General features: G+C 43.8%; 1 protein-coding gene across 1 annotated transcript in view; it reads right to left on the bottom strand.

Moving 5' to 3' along the window:
- Nucleotides 1-13543, bottom strand: part of Kat2b (lysine acetyltransferase 2B) — a 105459-nt gene that overhangs the window by 16746 nt on the left and 75170 nt on the right. Inside the window, exons 8-11 of the mRNA XM_032900827.1 lie at nt 10646-10768; nt 7394-7530; nt 2957-3165; nt 1454-1580 (exon numbers count right to left, since the gene is read on the bottom strand). Coding sequence (XP_032756718.1) covers nt 1454-1580; nt 2957-3165; nt 7394-7530; nt 10646-10768 — 596 coding nt within the window. The remainder of the gene's footprint in view (nt 1-1453; nt 1581-2956; nt 3166-7393; nt 7531-10645; nt 10769-13543) is intronic.

Below are 13543 nucleotides of genomic sequence, written 5' to 3'. Positions count from 1 at the left end.
CTTGAAAAAAAAATGACCTCTCCTGCCTTTACCTGCTTTTTTGAAGTAGATTTTCTAGAAAGTTTAGACTACATACGTTGATGGCTCGTGTGTGCAGTCTCCACATCTTCTGTTGAACAACTTGCCTCAGGCCCTAAAACAACTCTGTGCAGCTGCCACCGACTCCTAAACTATTCACAGCCCCTATGACGGGGTTTCTTCACACGCTTGCATCTGTCCGCAACCTGTGGGTCTTAACCCCCTTCAGGTCAGATATCAAATATTCTGCATATCAGATATTTACATTACAATTTATAACTAGCAAAATTACAGTTGTGAAGTAGTAACCAAAGTAATTTTTCAGTCTGGGGGGTCGGCACAGCATGAGGAACTGTATTAAAGGGTTGCAGCTTTAGGAAAGTTGTGAACCACTGCTCTAGAGTTGAATGCTAAAAAAGCAAAACCTTCTTAGATGAAAGCCACATCCCCAGAGAAAGAGTAGAATCTGACAGAGTCTACAGCAGTGCTCTTTGGACCCAGCACATCTGGGTTATTCCAGGCAAACCAAGTCAACCCTAAGAAAGCACAGCTTTACCTCCAAGGAACAGAGGACCTGTGCCAGAGACAACATGGGAGGGGCAGAGGACTCCAGCAAGACCAAAACCTACGTGAGGGAATAGGGTTTCAGCTCTGTGTGGTAAAATGCTAAACAGACCTCTGGGTTCAAGGGAATGCTCAGAACCAAATCCATGTAAATACTTTGTTTATATTGAAATTTGTCATAATTTTTCTGTCTGTTTTTATTTTAGAAAGGGTCTTCTGGGCTATCCTGGACTTAATATAATAGGTAGACCAAGCTGGCCTCAAATTCAGAGATTTGCCTACCTCTCCTTCCTACTTACTGGGATTAAATCTGTGGGCCACCACATTCAACCCCTTCTGCGGTTTCCTTAATACTCATCTCTACAGACAAGGTCATGAGAATCTCACTTAAGTGTGTGAGATAACTAAATCGTGTATGTGTGTCTATCTGTCTGTCTACTTGTGTCTGTCTCTCTGTATCTGTCTGTCTATTTGTGTCTGTCTGTCTCTCTCTCTCTCTCTCTCTCTCTCTCTCTCTCTCTCTCTCTCTGTGTGTGTGTGTGTGTGTGTGTGTGTATGTGTCCGTGTCTGTGTCTGTCTGCCCATCTGATTTTCTGCATCTGTTACATGTAAATTAACAATAATCACAGGTATACTTTCACAATAATCACAGGTATACTCTGTCTGCCATCTGTCAGAATACATGCTCAGCTTGGACAAAGCCTGTGTGTAACCCTACTGAGAACATTCAGGCCAGTGCACTGTCCCCCCACACACACAGTGGAGAACTTCTAAGGAAGGCCTGCCCCTCTGAGCCGAGCCTAGAGGGAACTCCCGTGTGGCACAGCCCAGCACAGCATTGCCTCCTGCTAAGGTCCTGGGTGTCTCTTACCTTGACCTGTTCATTTGAGGTTACTGCACAGAAAACAATCTCTGTAAATCCCTGGGATGGAAACATCCGGAAACAGATACCACCAATGACACGGCCATCTTTAATTAAAGCAAGGGTTTTGTGTTTCCTAAAAAATAAAATAAGGTCGAATCAGAGTTTTATCTTTTTGGGTTATGTAAAACATGTTTGGAGATGTTCCTTGTTGGCTAAAGAGGCTTGGAGGCGGATGGGGGAAATTCTTTCATCTAGATCCTAAGCAGCCATTTCCCTGGACTCTAGGAGGCAAGCCTACTTTATCAGAGCTCCCACCAAAACAAAGGAAGCCTTCCCTAAGAAGAGCCTGAGCCCTTAGGTGTGTGCTTGGAGAGGCTCTGAAACCGGCATCCCAATGCCTAGGCACGGGCTATGGGAGGTGGAGAGAGAGCTCAAAGCTGTACACAGAATGGCACGCATTTCTGAAGAGTTCACACTCACACAGATAGTGACATTACACCAAAGAACACAACATTCACACGTAGGATCTGTCGAGCCCCGCAGTGTGGAATCTCACCAGACTGTCTCACTCTGACTTGCCAGATGCACAGGGCGCACTTCACACAGGCTGTCTGAATAACTAGGTCAAAATACAGCCAGCGGAGACATCTGCTTACTTGTTGTTGGGTTTTTTTTGTTTGTTTTTGTTTTTGTTTTGTTTTGTTTTTGTTTGTTTGTTTGTTTGTTTGTAGAACTGTGTAATAAACCTAGGGCTTTGTTCATGCTAGGGGAGCCCTGAGCTACATCCTCATCCTTGGCTGTTTTGTTTCGGTTTTTCGATTTTCTAGGTTAACCTATCCTAAATCCCAATAATTTTCCCAAGGTTTACAGAGCACATGGCGTAGCAGATTGTGCTGTCCTCTGTACTTAATCTGAAGATCCAACGACACTTTGGAGCAACCCTACCTATGGGTACATGGTCTACAGTGGTACACAGTTACTGCAACAAAGACAAGAATGTATTGACTATGAACTAAAACACCCTAGTATTGCCCTAGTGTTGCTATGTTCTCATGGCTAAAAAAGAAAGTGGTACATCAGCTTTTTGTGTTACTTCATTCATTCATTCGTGTGTGGAACTGAGTGTGTGAGAGCACACATAGTCACATAAGTGAATGTCACTCATGTGTTGAAGTCAGAGAACAGTTTGTGAGAGTTGCTTCTCGCCTTCTACCACATAGGTCCCGGGGATTGAACGCAGATCGTCAGGCTTGGCAGCAAGCCAAAAGACTTTACCCGCTGAGTCATCTCACCAACCCCGGCAACTTAAGCTATAAAATTTCAGTCTATTAATAAGAACGTGTAAAAATTGTTGATAAGTTAATCCTAGTGATCTTGCCATGAAAAATTATATCAGTGCGTCTGTCAACAGCAGGCCAGGAGGCAGCTGCATTCCAAAGGCTGAGTGTCACTATCTGAATTATTCCCCCTGTACTGGAGAAGGAATAAGGAAGAATGAGTTGAACTTACGGGTCAAAGACAAGCCGTGTGATGTACTCTTTGGGCATTCGGGGAAGCTGGTGGGAAAACACATTCTGTAGGCCCACCAGCCACATCAGCATCTTCTTGTTTGGTTTCTGGTTCAGGGAATTGCCCACCACGTGGAATTCAATGACACCCCTGCGTTCTTCCAGCCTTGCTGCCTCATCTCTGGCCGAATGTGCTGACAGAAAATTGGTCTGAGATCCAAAAGACAAGAATAGATTACAATGGGCTTTTCTTTGAAAGGGGTGGACTGGATCATGTGACATCGTTCCGTGTTCTAATAATGCTCTGAGGTGAATTTCAGGGTCTTAGTTACATGGGCACAGGAGTACCTGTGCCTCCTTGCCCCACAAGTTATGAAGACAAAATGGAAAGGTGGATTAAGTAGGCTAGGTAGATGACTCAGCAGTTAAAGGATCTACTGTATAATCAGGCAGACTGGAGTGTGGATCCCAGTATCCACAGAACAAGCCAGGAGCATCCTGTTGTACACTTGTAACCCCAGCTCCACAGAAGGCATAGGAAGAAGGGTTACTGAGGCTTGCTGGCTTCCAGCCTAGCCAAGAAAATAAGCAAGAGCCCCAGGTTAAGACCCCATCTCGAGGGGTTGGGGATTTAGCTCAGTGGTAGAGCGCTTGCCTAGCTAGCGCAAGGCCCTGTGTTCGGTCCCCAGCTCCGAAAAAAGAAAAGAAAAGAAAAGAAAAGAAAAGAAAAGAAAAGAAAAGAAAAAGGCCCCATCTTGAAAGGCTTGAAGAAAGTTGGAGGGGAAGATACTGAATACCCTGTTCTAGACTTTACACATACATAGGTCTGAGAAACCACAGACACAAAAGTAAGTGAATGAAGTCAGTAGACAAGTCAGCATTGCGAAAAGTTAATGTGTGCATCTGCATTATATTTTCTATGGATTAGACATCAGAAAACGTTGTTGTTGTTGTTGTTGTTGTTGTTGTTGTTGTTGTTGTGGAGACAGGGTCTTGCTTGTATGTATAATCTGGCCTTGAACTAACATCCTCCTGCCTCAGCTTCTCCAGTGACAGGGAGTATACACATCACTTCTGCTTAGGAAAACTGTTCTGTAAGAGAACCTATAGAAAACATTTTAGAAGGGCTGAGGAGACAGCACAGTGACTAAAGCGCTTGCCTCACAATATGAGGACCAGGGTGTAGAGCCCCAGCACCTAGGAGTTCAAGTGGATCTGGTGGTCAGCGTCAGAGCAAGGTGACTACTGAGATTGGTCAAAAACCAAATTCTGTGTTTGTTTTTGTTTTGAGAGCATCTGCCACACATGGGCACTGGTATCCTGCTACACCCATGTGAACACATGTATCAACACAAAAGTTATTTTTAAGACAATATTGTAGGGTGTTAGAAAGATGGCTCTGTGGTTAAGAGTATGCACGGCTCTTCAAGAGGACCAGAGTGTGGGTCCTACAGAATACACACTGGGAGCTCACAACTGCCTGTAACTCCAGGCCAGAGTATCTGACATCCTTTCCTGGCCTCTTTGGGCACCTGCATTTGCACATATACATAATCCCACACAGAGAGACACATGTGCACATAATGTAAACAATAAAATAAAATATTTTAGCTATTTTTAATGACATGGTCTCTCTCAACAACTCAGCTGCTGTTGTAGCATACAAGCAGACATAGACACACTAGTATAGAACACTTGGCATGATTTTCCAACTTTAAGGAGGGTAGAGGAGCTGGAGAAAAGGCTCAGCAGTTCACAGTGCCTGCTGTCCTACAGGGGGCCCAAGCTTGTTTTCAAGCACCCATACTGGGAGGCTCACAAGTGCCTACAGCTCCAGCCAGCCAATGCCCCTTTCTGACTTCTGTGGGCAGCCATACATACATGGCATATACTCAGACATATGTCATAAGTAAACAAAACTACATGTAAAAATTTTGAATTGGGAGATCAGTGGCTTAGCAGGTAAGGGTGCATGACACGAAACCTGACAACCTAAGTTCAATGCCTGGACAAAGACCATCTGATGGAAGGAGAAAAATGATCCCTTCATACTGGCCTCTCTAGCCTCCGTATTCACACCATGGCATGGTATCTCCACAGGTGCATGAACACACATACACACAGGCACATTAAGTAAGTCAATGTTCATTTTAAGGAGAGAACCAATAAGATGGAGCTATCAGGCAGAGGTGTTCACTGCACAAAACTGATGACTTCAGCTTGAGGCCCAGAATCCACAACTAAAGGAGAGAACTGACTACTGAAAGTTGCCCCCTAGCCTCTATACAAGAGTGACTCACTCACACAACACAATAATAACATAAAAGCAATGAAAATAAAAAATAATAATAATAAATTAAAGATCATTAAGATAACAGGTTCTAAATTCTTGAAATGCACCATAAAACAGCAGTCATTTTTATATTCTTAGCACCTCTTTTTTGGTAGATACTTTTCTTTCTAGAAGTATCTATTGATCCAGACTTAACTCACAGCAGGCTGCATGGCCTAGAGCCAGTACCTCATGCTTTAATTCACCTTATGCTGGGTGAGGAAGTCTTTGGCAAAAACTGTGCTGGGCAGAAAAGTCCTAACTATAGCACTATCTTTGAGGGCTTTGGCTGGTTGTCCAGGTTCCTGGGTATCAATCACTGTGGTAGGCATTTCAAGCATCCAAGGCATTTAACAACTAGCTTACAAAAATGTCTACAACGTTAGTGGCTTTCTTGGGCATACTAGTACGCTACTAACTCCAACAACGGATTGTGAAATGGGTGACTGCCTCCCCACTTTCCTCTGAACAGGCCATGCTCTGCTCATGTGTGAAGTTATGAAATCCCTAAAGCCTATACACAGGAGGAGGTCAGCATTTGCCCCCTACAGACTGGAAGGAAAGAACTTTATGAGATGGTTCTGTTGCAACACTCAATTCTCCAAATTATCCTTGGCACTAATAAAAGAGCCACGAAGACAGTGCAGTATGAAACTTACTGATTTAATCTATCAGAGCCACACCCAAAAGACAGACGCTGTGTATACACTAGTACTCAAGCTATGTCTTCATTTCCTGGAAATGTCTTAAGCCTCCCTGTTCCTGGATGTCTTGCAATAAGACAAGAGCAATACTTTTAACTAAGATGTTTTACCTGGATTGATCTAAACTGTCACACAGATCCAGACAGAGACATTATCAATAACTTGCTAACCAGGCCCCTCAACAAAGGCAACATTGTAAGAGAAGAGGAAAGGCTTTGAGTTAAAGGAGACTAAGGAGCCTGGGATATGGCTCACAGGTCAGATGCTTGCTGGGATGTGGCAATCCCTGGATGTGATCCCCGGCACCTCATGAACCTAGCAGTGTGGTTCAAGGTCATTAATCCTGGCTATACAGGAGTCCAAGATCAGCCTGACCACATGAGACCAGCCAAAAAAAAAAAAAAAGAAAAAGAAAAAAAAAAAAAAAAAGAAAGGGAGGGAAGGAAGGAAGGCAGGAAGGAAGGAAGGCAGGAAGGAAGGAAACAAAGAAAGGACCAAAGAAAGAAGATAAAAAGATGAAGAAATGAAAACTGAATGCCCTACTTGGTTCTTAACTGGGCCTCCAACAATAATGCATGTTATGAATAGCATGAATTGGTAAGATGGTCATTAGACACAGGGGTTGAAAATTAGGCCACAAGTCAGCAAACTTTCCAGTGAAGTCAAGAGATAAACATTTTGTTTTGCAAGACACACATTCCATAAGAGCTATTACAAGCCCAATCTGCTGGGACACACCTTTCCTCCCAGCTAGTTAGAAGCTGACACAGAATTACTTGAGCCCGTAAGTTGAATAGCAGCTATGACTGGTCGGCTGCAGTCTGCCAACCCTAAGCCAGAGAACCTTATAATGAAGTTAAATTCCCTGAGTGCTAGCTCAGGTGATTATCTAAGAGAATTGCTTTAGTACAAGACACAAGCAAATGCACGAGGTATGAGGTATTATTACATCTGTCTGGAACTGTGAAATGATTCTAAAAGGTTCACAGGAGAGGAAAAAGGAGGTAAAGAAAGGGAAATGGGAGGTGATCGCTGATGAATCTCCAGGCTCAACACACTCTGTGGGGTTTGGAGTTTTTTTTTTTTTTTATTTTGGGGGGGCTTTTGTTTTTCGTTTTGATTCTTGGGTTTTTGTTGTAGTTGTTGTTTGGTTACATTTTTTTTTCATTGCTGAGGGAGGCTTGAAATTCTCCAATGTGGAAAAGTTTCCAACTACTTGAAACTGTAGTTTGTGGCCCCGTAACTGATATTCATCGAAGGGAACCACATCTTACTTAGCCATTCCTGCCTCCCTACAGTGATCTCCAGCTTACAGGTGACCAGCAGTGTGTTCTCAGTACCCCACCCTCATCTCCGACAGCTCATATGGCAGGGCGACCAGAAGGCCCTCCCAGCTGCTGACCTCTGGTCCAAGCATCCCTGCAGGGTCTGTGATGGTAGACATGACCTCATTGATCAGTTCCACAGGAATATCCCCCATCACTCGAGATCTCTTGGCCTCCTCTGGAGCATGAGAGTTGTTCATTTTCCTCTTTTCTCCTGTGATGTTCAAAATAAAAGGCAAAAAAAAAAAAAAAAAAAAAGGGATGGTTTGAAATGGAAAATACATACTGATGAATCTAACTTATTTGGGAGGAGACATGGAGTGAGACAAGGTCTTGCCATGTATCCCTGGCTGTTCCAGGAGGAGAAAGGATGGTAGTGAAAGTTGAGAAGGGAGACTGCCCATTCCAGACCTATCTTAAAGACTGCCTATTTTCTAAGATGACTTTCAACTTGGCATATGAGGTATTAAAGCATGTTTCTTAACCTTAATTTTGTTATTGACTTTTATGTCATGGGCATTGGTGTTTTGCCTGCGTGCGTGTATGTATGAGGGTGTCAGATCCTCTGGAACTGGAGTTACAGGCAATTGGGAGCTGTCTGACATAGGTGCTAGGAACCAAACATGGGTCCTCTGTAAAAACATCTGAGGCTCTCACACACTGGGCATCTTCCCAGGCCTAAGCATATGCTTTTTGTAGACTTAGAGCTTGGTTTCTCTTGTGTTTGGAGGACTGGGAGCTCAAGGTCATCCTTGACTACACAGTGAGTTCAAAGCTGCAATACATTCCCATGACCATAGATATCAAAGATTGTTAAAGACTGTTTTAGTGGCCTCAAATGAGAAGTCTGCTGTTGCTGCTGTTGTTATTGTTTATAGGGGGTTAGAAATCTGCAATGTCTTTGTGGCAGGAATTTGTGTTTTCCAGGGCTGGAGTAGAATAATCCCTAAGCATGCAGCAGCCCGAGCCTGGAGGACCTTTGTCTGCTTGATATAAGAATTATGAAGGTTTGATTTTCAGACCTTCAGTGCTGGTTGATCTGATTATTTACCTCCACCTACACATTACACAACACGTGTTCATGTACATTCTCGTATATTATAGTTAGGTATCTCTTTATACATCTGAACAATACTAGTAAAATGTTTTATTTTAATAAACGAAATGGTGCTGGGGAGACAGCTATGGTAAAAATACTTGCCTTGCAAATGTGTGAGTCAAAATTCAGATGCCTTAGAACCCACAAAAGCCAGGCGGTCATGAGGAGCTACTTGTAATTCCAGCCCTTGGAAGGAGGAGCCCAATATCTCTTGCTAGCTACAGTAGCCTTTCTCTGTGAGCTTTGGGTTCAATTGAAAGATCTGGTCTCAAGGAATAAAGTGGAAAGTGATCAAGGAAAATTCTTTTGGTTTTGTCTGTGTTTCATGTTTGTTTGTTTGTTGTTTGTTTGTTGTTTGACTCAGGATTTCTCTGTGTAGCCTTGACTGTCCTGGAGCATGCTCTGTAAACCAGGCCAGCTTTGTACTCAGAGTTTTGCCTTCCTCTGCCTCTCAAGTGCTGGATCTAAAGGCACCACCACCACCACCACCACCACCACCACCACCACCACCACCTGGAGAGAAAGATTCCTAACATCAATCTTGGAGCTCCACACACATGTGTACCACACACATTCATGTGTATACCATATACACTCAATAGAAAATAATAAAAAGTTAAATAAATTTTAAATGGAGAATTTTTTTGTCTCATTACAAAATGGTCCACTTTAACACTCACGTGTCATCGTTTAGGAGGGTGGGGTTTGGATTCCTTTGCCTTAAAAATGATACAACACAAGGTGGGCAAGGCTCTGGCTGGGAAAAATATGCAAAGGCACACAGAACATTCTCACATGCTCCTCCTGAAAAACGTGGAACATAGGGCCTTTGCCTCCATAAGTGCAGGGCTAGAGTAACCATGTTTGGCCTTTGACTCCCTACAAAACTAAAGTCAATCCTGAAATCCTATCTCAGCCTCCCAAATGCTGGGATTACAGTTAGGATTGCCACACCCAGCTTGTCATGTTGTCATGACCTTTTCTCCTTTCAATACTCATACTTGATTTTCCTGGCTTTTTATTCTTTTACTATTATTACCTGTATTATTTCTATATCTGGGGTGTGTGTGTGTGTGTGTGTGTGTGTGTGTGTGTGTGTGTGTGTGTGTGTGTGTATATACTGTTGAGGCTAGAACGCAGAGCTTTATATGTTTCAGGCAAGCTCTCCACCACTGAGCTACATCCCCAGTCCAATAACTGAATGAAATGAGTAGTAACTTGAAATCAGGCATGGTGCAAATGCCTTTAATCCTAACACTGCAAACATAGGCAGATCTCTGTGAGCTTGAGGCCAGCCTGGTCTGCATGGCTAGTTCTAGGACAGCAGTACTACATAGAAATACCTGGGGTGGGGGTTGTTTGTTCATTTAAAGAAGAAAACAGTAACTTTTCAATGTCCAAATGCAATTTGTTCATTTAGCACGCTACTCACAAACTTTAAAATGCAGAGCACCACAAAGCACATAGTCCATTAAAAAGGCTCAATATATGGCTTTTGTTCCAATTGTACCAACTCTACGGATGCTGACTTCCTTCAAGTAAGTTAGGATTATCTTTAGATTTCTGATTTGCCATTCAACTTTGAAATCTTTCCCACAGGAGTTGCCAACAGCATTTCTTCATTTTTCCCCTACTGCGACTCCCAGTGCAACCACGTGACTTTTGGATGCCAGAGTGAGGCAGTCTCCACCTCAAGACACTGACTATTTCTTTTGTTTTCAGAAAGAAAACAGGTTTATTTAGTGCACTGCAAGGAATCCAGGCTGGGCAGCAACAAACAGTGCTGCTCATGCAACACTGCGGTATCTCAGAATGACCTGTGGCGACGCTACTGTGCCAAGAATACAGTGTGCAGGACAACGTCCCCAGACAAGGAGATACACATGAGGAAAAGCTGCTTCCCCTTTAAGTGCTTTAGCCAAGCCATGGAGTTTTGAGTAAGCCCAGGCAAAACTGAGTGAGACTAGCAGGACTCTGACAATTGCCAAAGGACATACCACACGGGTGCCGTAAAAGCAAGTTTTTATAGTTACAGTTCCACACTGCTGGCTTGTTTGTTACACAGCAATACGCCCCAAAGTCTAATGCAAAGGGACATCCACCCACTAATGTTGTGAGGAAACACAACTGACAGTGGGTTTAAATGTAGCTGAGGGCCTCTGCCACTGACTGAGCTATGACTGACTCCCAGTGTGAGCTGCAGTGCTCTCTTACTCCCTTGGTAGCTTACCTGGGTTTGCTTCAAGCCCAGAAGAGCTTCTGCATCCAGGACTTGTTCTCCCTCCATTGATCTGCTCATGGGAAGTGGAATTTGAACTGAATAATGCTGTCCCAGTAACAGGAGGACTGATCACTGTCCCAAGAGAAAAAAAGAAAATGTTAGGTGACTCCCTTCTTTGGCAACAAGACTCAAGTACATGTGAGACCATCCTATGACTGCCTAACAGCATAAAAGTCTGGCTAAGATAAAACTGCAGAGCACTAAGACGCTACACAGTCATGGACTGTAACTCACTGAACAGAGTAATGGTGTAGCCAAGCTCATACTGATAAAACAGTAAGCAAACAAGACGGTAAAGATCTTTCCACGAAGACATATGCCACGAAGTAAATGAGGATGGAGGTTTGCTCTTCTAAAAATCAAATCAATCATTCAATAAATAAACAAGTCACCATTTGGTAGCCATCGTGATGAAACTAGGTAACGGAAGGCTGCATGTGGAGGCTGAACTTCATGAGCAGAATCGCTGGTGGTGGGGTATGGACAAAGCCTAAAAGTTGTTCCTGTGATGAATTTTCCCTGAAGTGAAGAAAGTCAGAGGACTCAACATTAACAGGTAAGCAGGCCCCATACTAATTGTAGTAGACTAGCGTTAGCCACAGCGTCTAGAGCTGTTTAACAATCCAGAGACTATTAATACGCTGTTTTACTAAGAAAAGAGGCAAAGAATGATCGGCAGCCTATCCACTAGGTAACACCGCATGCGGATGCAACAACTGGCTTTAACAGGAGCACCATTCTCATGAAAGAGAATGTCCTTTGTTCTGAGAGGAGCCGATAAGTGGGAATATTTGTAATTGTGAATTGATTTCTGAGAAAATACAAAATATAGTAGGTACAGTACTTTGAGTGAGAAATGTTCTCCGTGGGCTCTTTTCTAGTTGGTCCAAGGCTGGAAGCGTTGTCTGGAGAGGTTATTTAACACTGAGGTGCAGCTTTGCTGCAGAAAGAATATCACCGAGGGTGGCTTTGAAGGTTTACAACCTCACCCCACTCACTCCCTTCCTGCCTTCTCTGCTCCCCACGAAAATGAGATGTGATTAGACACTTTCCTTTATTGTTAAGTGTGTCGTTTCCTAAGACTGGAATGCTTTGTGTTAAGCTTAGAACTGCTCTAGTCATCTGAGTCTTGTTTCCAAATAAACTGTGTTGGTGCTTTCCACAATAGGATGTTACGTTTGCTGGGCGTGGCACTGGTTTGTCGCTGAAGAGGTGAGGGATGGTAGGTAGTGAGCATTCTCGGGAACACTGCAATATGGGTAGCCACAGAGGTCGTTCGCTGACGTCTCTGTCAGTAGTGGCTCAGTCTGCAGATGTTCCCAGCAGCCAAGTCAGGGGATTGAATGAGCAAGTCAGGTGACAACGAGCCACCAACCCCTGATGCTTCTAACTGTAGGCAACTGAATCACAGGAAACATGAAGCCCGGCACCTGCAGTTCCAGCCACCTGACAGAAAGTTGCTTTAAGGCCAGTCTGGGCAACAGAGAGATTCTGCCCTCTGCACCTCTAAAAGAAGGCTCAGAATATGGTAAAAAGCAAAGCTGGCATAGAGGCTCCAGCGTCAGGACTCTGAATCTCCAAGTGTACAGAAGCAATGTGAACGGAAGAAGCTCTGGGGATCCAGGAGACACTGGAATAGCTGACAGAACTTCAGAGTCATTATTATGACAGCCCTTTATCACTATGGCATAGGTGTGCAGACATGGCAATTTAGGAGATTTCACTCTACTTTCCCAGCAGAGCACGCATTGTAATCACAGCAGAGTGGGAGACGACAGCTCACTTCTGACAGGCTTCGTGTAACGCCAGAACGGATGGTCTAACTTAAGGGTACAATCTTAGCCACAGATGCCTTATCCATCCTGTGCCACGGCAGTAACCTGGCCAGAAGCTAAGCAAAAAGGGAGGGGTTTAATCAGGCAAAAGGAGTTTTCAAGCAGAGAAAGAGATTTTCCAGAGATCTTTCATCAAAGAACTAAGCAACAATGTCTCCCCAAACAGTCTATGTGCGTCAAAACTCCTAGTACATTCTAAAGATGGACGTGGCACTGCTTTTGAGATTATAGCAGAGATAACAGCAAAAAACAGCCCGGCTCCACTGAGAAGTACTTTACATTCTGAAAGCAGGATCGCCGTCTTGTACCCACCATCCCACCATCTTTCATACAATAGGCATCACAGCTGGAGAAGCCAGACTGAGGCTTGATTCCTGCACAACGGTTACTGTGGTCTGAATATATAATATGTCCCCCATAGGCTCATAGAGTTAAACACTCGGTTCCTGCTGCTCGTGCTGTTTTGGGTGGTTGCTGGGTTTTGGGTGGTTCTTGCTGGAGGCAGGACACTCACTGAGGGATGGCTTTGAGGTTCTGTGCCCTAAGCCCTGTTTTCTTTCTCTCAATTTCCTGTGTAAGGATGAAATGGGATAGACAGCTTCCTGTGCCTGCCGCCATACCTTCCTCTGCCAGCTGTCATGGTTTCCCAGTCATGATAGACTATCCCTCTAGAAATACAAGGCAAAACACACACCCCCAAAACCCTTGATCACCTAGATTGCTTTTTATCAGAGTATTTTATTATAGCAACAGAAAAGTAAATAAATACTAATAGAAGCATCTTCAAAAGGGCAACGTCTCCAGACAGAGCTGAGCTGCCTGAAATTTGATCCTCCATTAATTGGACTATGTTTAATGTGGCTTCAACTGTTTGGTTCGTGCTTGCACTGCTCATCAACACAGGCACAGTTGCAGAATTTGAGTTAGAGCTTACTTGCTCTTCATTAACACCAGCCTTTCAGGCTCTAGTCATCTACTTCCTTACGAGAAACGCAAATAAATGCGAAACTAC

The sequence above is a fragment of the Rattus rattus genome, chromosome 4 (assembly GCF_011064425.1).
Source record: "Rattus rattus isolate New Zealand chromosome 4, Rrattus_CSIRO_v1, whole genome shotgun sequence".
Lineage (NCBI taxonomy): Eukaryota > Metazoa > Chordata > Mammalia > Rodentia > Muridae > Rattus > Rattus rattus.
Note: the sequence above shows the minus strand (reverse complement) of the source record. Positions and strands in the feature narration are given on the sequence as shown.